Raw genomic sequence first — 4599 nt, forward strand, 5'->3', positions numbered from 1 at the left:
ACTCCCTGTCTGACCTACAACTCACACTATAGACCTGGCTATCATTGGACATCAGAGAGATCTGTCCATCTTGACTACAGAGTACCTGCATTAGAGTTGGGCATGTCACTAGATAAGTTGCTTCATTTGATTGGCTTATTGAGGATGAGTGGCTGAACCTTGCTTGTTAGGGGAGCCAGAACACAGGTCCTAGTTATAACTCCAGTACCTGAAGAAGGTACCAATCAAATGCAGCCTTTCTGCCTTAAAGTCCACTGTCTTTCAACTATGAGAAATTATTTTTCCTTATCATTGAATCTGTTGTAAACCATCAAAGGACTTGGGAAGAGTTGTGCCTTATTGTGTAGGTGGTGAAAACCCAGGCTCACAGTGGTAATTCAATTTTGATTATACTTAAGTACAACTCCTCATGTTACTCATCCCAACTTTCTAATGCCTCACTAAGTGAAGTTGAGGCCACCTGAGCCAGGCATGGTGTCAGAGGACTGTAATCATGGTACTCAGAATATGGAGGTAGGAATTTCAGGATTTCAAAGTCATGCATGATAAAAATGGTCAATGGTGTATGGTGGGAGAATGACAGTACAAAGGGAGACTGTGACTGGTTCAGGACAGTGTCCATAACCTTCCCTGAAGCTCCAGTATTTCAGGGCTATGGCACCAACATTTGTTAGCTAAGGTATTTACCACCCCATCTTTCCTATTTCTTATTTAATTTCATGAATGTTATTTAAATTAGACACAGTCTTATTTGATATATCCATCTCATTTCCCTCTCCCTTCCATCGTCCCATGCCACCCATACCAAACACCCATCCCATCCCCCATCCACTCCAAAAGAAGAGTGAGGCCTTCAATAAGGGATCATCCAAATCTGTCAAGTCATTTTTGACCGGGCCTAGGCCCTCCCTCGTGTGTCTATGCTTATTGAGTATGCCTCTATGTGGAATGGGTTCCCAAACATTCTTTTAATAGGGATAAATACAGATCTTCTACCAGAGGCCACATAGACTGCCCAGGAGTTGTAGCTGACACCCACATATAGGGACTCTGGGGTCAATGACATCCCACTTGTTCAAGTCAGGTGTTTGGGTGAGTTTCTTCAGGTTGGTCTGGGCCCCTATGCTCATCACTCCTCCCTCTCTGCAACTAGATCACAGAGTTCAGCTCAGTGTTTAGCTGTGGGTGTCTGCTGCTGCTTCCATCAGCTACTGGAAGAAGGTTCTAGGATGGCATTTAAGGTAGTCATCAATCTCATTAAAGGGGAAGGACATTTAAGGTACTCTTCATTGTTGCTTAGATACTCAGCTGGGATTATCCTTATGGATCTCTGGACATTTCCCTAGAGCCAGATTTCACTTTAAACCTTTAATGGTTCCCTTTATTATGGTATCTCTTAACTTTCTCTCCTCTTTTCTTTTTTTTTTTTTTTTTTTTTGCAAGACACAGGTGTTTGTTTATTGAGTCCAGGCCCAGCTCGGCTGATACCTCTACAGCTCAGAATGAAGGGCTCAGGGAAGGCACAGGTTAGAAAACTGCTTTAATGGAAACTCCCCCCAAAACACCATCTGGGACTGGCTGGAATGTGGCCAGGGTTGGCCCCAGGACAATACTGAGCCTGTAGTTGTTAGCAAAATATACATCTGTCACCATAAAAACCTGCTGCACCGCCTCAGCTCCACACAAGTATAAAAATCATAAATATTTACACTCTTGCCACTCCTTCACAGAAGCAAGGTCCAGGGAGCCCCTCCCACAGACAGGCTAGGCATGATATGGGCATTTGGGAGGGGCATTAAGGCCTAGAGGTCAGCCCCTCACCTGGGCCTAGTCAGAGGCGGGCAGAAAACAAAACTTTGGTCCAAAATTTGAAGGTAGGAACCCACTGGTCTCAGAGCTGTTTTTCTCTAGGCAGAGGCAGCACTGCCCTGGGTCCCACCTGCAAGTTGGTCACCGGGAAGAGGGGACAAGCACAGGGACACAGAAGCTGAGAGTACACAATACCATTGTATCATTGCTATAAAAAGGTGCTTAAAACTCTATCTCTTGCATATAAATGGGGGAAGATTCAGGTATTTGGTCAAGTGGAAATATTGCTAGGCACGAGTGTCTGCGACCACACAGAATAGAATACAAAGGTCACATGAGGCTGGGCAGTTGAGGATGGCCTGGGCCCACAGGCTGGCCAAGGACATGGGAGAATCATGTCACTTGATTATAAGGGTGGGGGCAGTGGCCCCAGTTCCTGCACAGCATAGGGAGCCTGTGGTGCATGCCACTGGCTCTCCTGCAGGTCTAGAGACAAGACTGGTGGCCTAAGAGGCTAGGTGCGCAGCCGCAAGGTGGGCTGGTTTGTAAGGCACGAGAAAGCGGCTGTGTTCGGGGCACCGCTGTGGCCTTATTATGCCTGAGCCCCTCAAGGCATGGTGCCTGACCTGACTGGACCTCTGTGGCCCAAGCCATTTCCTGCCATGCCAAGGTGGACTAGATTTAATTTTTTAAAAAACAGATAAACTGATCTCTTTAAAAAAATAAAATCTCTGGTCTGTAAGGTCACGTCAGCTGCTTTTAAAGTGGCTTTTCTGGAATGGTGGAAGCTGTTTCAGGCCCACAGGCACCTAGATGGTGGACTTGGAGAAGGACACACGCAGGTGTTGGTTCTCGCCCAGGTCATGGTTGTGCAGTTCAATTAGCGCCTGCACGGCCTCCTCCACAGAGCCCATCTGGATCAGGGCCATCTTTCGGTCCTTCTGGAAGAACTTGAAGCCTTTGACCACACCACCGTTGCTGGAGAAGAGGTTCTTGAGGTCGTCTTCTGACACAGAGGGCGGGATATTGGAGAGGTGGAGAGTAGGTGAGGGCGGGAAGATATTCTGGAAGTTCTTGGAGCCCGGCTTCTTGAAGCGGTGCAGTGGTGAGCTACCATAGTCCTTGGTGAGGCCCTGGTCCTCCTGTCCCTCCCGAGGCAGCTGCACACTCTGATGCTTCGACAGTATGATGCGCAATGACTTCCCGTGTAGCTTGTGTCCATTCAGGTGTCTCATGGCCCGCTGTGCCTGACTGCCATCCGCCATCTGGACAAGTGCATTTTCTTTGTTGTTGAACAGAATCTTCACCCGCAGCACGTCACCATAGACTCCGAAGAGAATAAAGAGGCTTTGGGGTGTGACTCTCTCAGGGTTCAGATTGCTGACCAGAAGGACGGAATTTCCGGCACCTGCCAGGCCTGGAATGGCAATGCGGCCAGCTGCAGCATCCGAAGCAGCAGAAGGTATGGCCAGGGGGGCCAACGCTCCGTGGACATTAGGAACAGAGAGGCCAAAGGCTGCAGCCATGGTCTGGTCCAGCGAAGGCTGGCTGTCCCCAGAGGGCAAGTCGGGGCGAGTGTAGTCCCTGCTCTTGTCATTGTTGTACTTGACATAAAGACTAGTGAGCTTGGAGAAGTCAATGCGCAACATGCACCAGGCTTTATAGATGTTCTGGCCATCCAGCGACAGCTTGGCATGTTGGGCGCTCACAGGGTCGGCATACTGGAGCAGTGCCTGGAACCGGTTATTCTTGGTAAACGTGATGATCTTCACAACTGTGCCAAACTTAGAGAAGATCTGGTGCAGAACATCCAGGGTCACTGGGTAGAAGAGGTTTTCAACAAGGACCCTGAGCACTGGGCTCTGGCCTGCCATTGCCATCCCGGAATCCACGGCAGCGACAGAGGCTGCCAAGGCCAGGTTTCCGGGCTGCACAGAGTTCACAGCCTGCAGGGCTGCCTGGGCACGTGCATGGTTGGGTGAGCTGTCAGTTTTGAGCTCCTTGTGGTTGGAGAACTGGAGGTAGATGGGCTGTCCACGCAGCACGGGTGTCACTGACGTATAGTAGTTGACCATAGTGTTCGCAGCCTCCTCTGTGTTCATTTCAATGAAGGCCTGGTTTTTCCCCTTCAGCATAAGGAGGTTGGTGACCTTCCCAAAGGGCAGCCCCAGAGAGATAACCTCGCCCTCAGTGACATCACTGGGCAGCGATCGGACATGGATGACTCTGGAAGGGACCCCTGTGCTCCTGTTGTCACCTTTAAACTTGTTGCTATCATTTCCATTGGCTGCAGAAGTCGAGCTGCTCATGATGAAGGGGCCGTTGCTGACACACGTGGAGAAGAGCTCGTCGGAGCCCCGCTTTGTACCGACTGCTATGTCTGGGACGATGCCGTCCATGGCACACAGAGCAGCCCCGCGGGGACAGAGCGGAGGCGCAGGAATCTCTCTCCTCTTTTCTTGTCTGACTCAATCTTCCTACTCCCTCATGTCCTCCTCTCTCCTCTCTGCTCCTTTTCTCTTTCTCATAGCTTCCTCTCCCCTCCCAACATGCCTCCAATTAGTCCAGGAACTCTTGTACTTTTCATCTTATCTGGGGGACAAAAGCAAGATTTTTAGGGTGGAGTCTGAACTGAGGTGAATCCTGTTTAAGGCCTGGGCTTGACACCCTGAGGGTGGTGTGTGGAATGGTGCTACAAAACACAGTCTGGAGGCAACCAGTCTCTCTTCTCCTACACCTGACTGTTATGGTAGAAGCTTCACCCAACTTGCCTTCTCCACCTCCTCAAGG

General features: G+C 49.8%; 1 protein-coding gene across 2 annotated transcripts; it reads right to left on the minus strand.

The window, feature by feature from the left end:
• Positions 1-2501: 2501 nt before the first annotated feature.
• LOC113838083 (polypyrimidine tract-binding protein 1-like) lies at positions 2502-4244 on the minus strand. Of its 2 annotated transcripts, XM_035453644.1 has the most exons (2): positions 4098-4244; positions 2502-3989 (listed from the first exon to the last, which is right to left on the minus strand). In XM_035453644.1, exons 1-2 carry the CDS (start codon positions 4206-4208, stop codon positions 2619-2621), a joined length of 1482 nt encoding a protein of 493 aa, XP_035309535.1. In that variant the 5' UTR covers positions 4209-4244; the 3' UTR covers positions 2502-2618. The 2 variants fall into 2 exon arrangements, with proteins under 2 accessions (XP_035309535.1, XP_035309534.1); XM_035453643.1 differs by having other exon boundaries at positions 2502-4244.
• Between the last annotated feature and the right edge of the window lie 355 nt (positions 4245-4599).

Source organism: Cricetulus griseus, unplaced genomic scaffold (assembly GCF_003668045.3).
Source record: "Cricetulus griseus strain 17A/GY unplaced genomic scaffold, alternate assembly CriGri-PICRH-1.0 unplaced_scaffold_1, whole genome shotgun sequence".
NCBI classification, from domain to species: domain Eukaryota; kingdom Metazoa; phylum Chordata; class Mammalia; order Rodentia; family Cricetidae; genus Cricetulus; species Cricetulus griseus.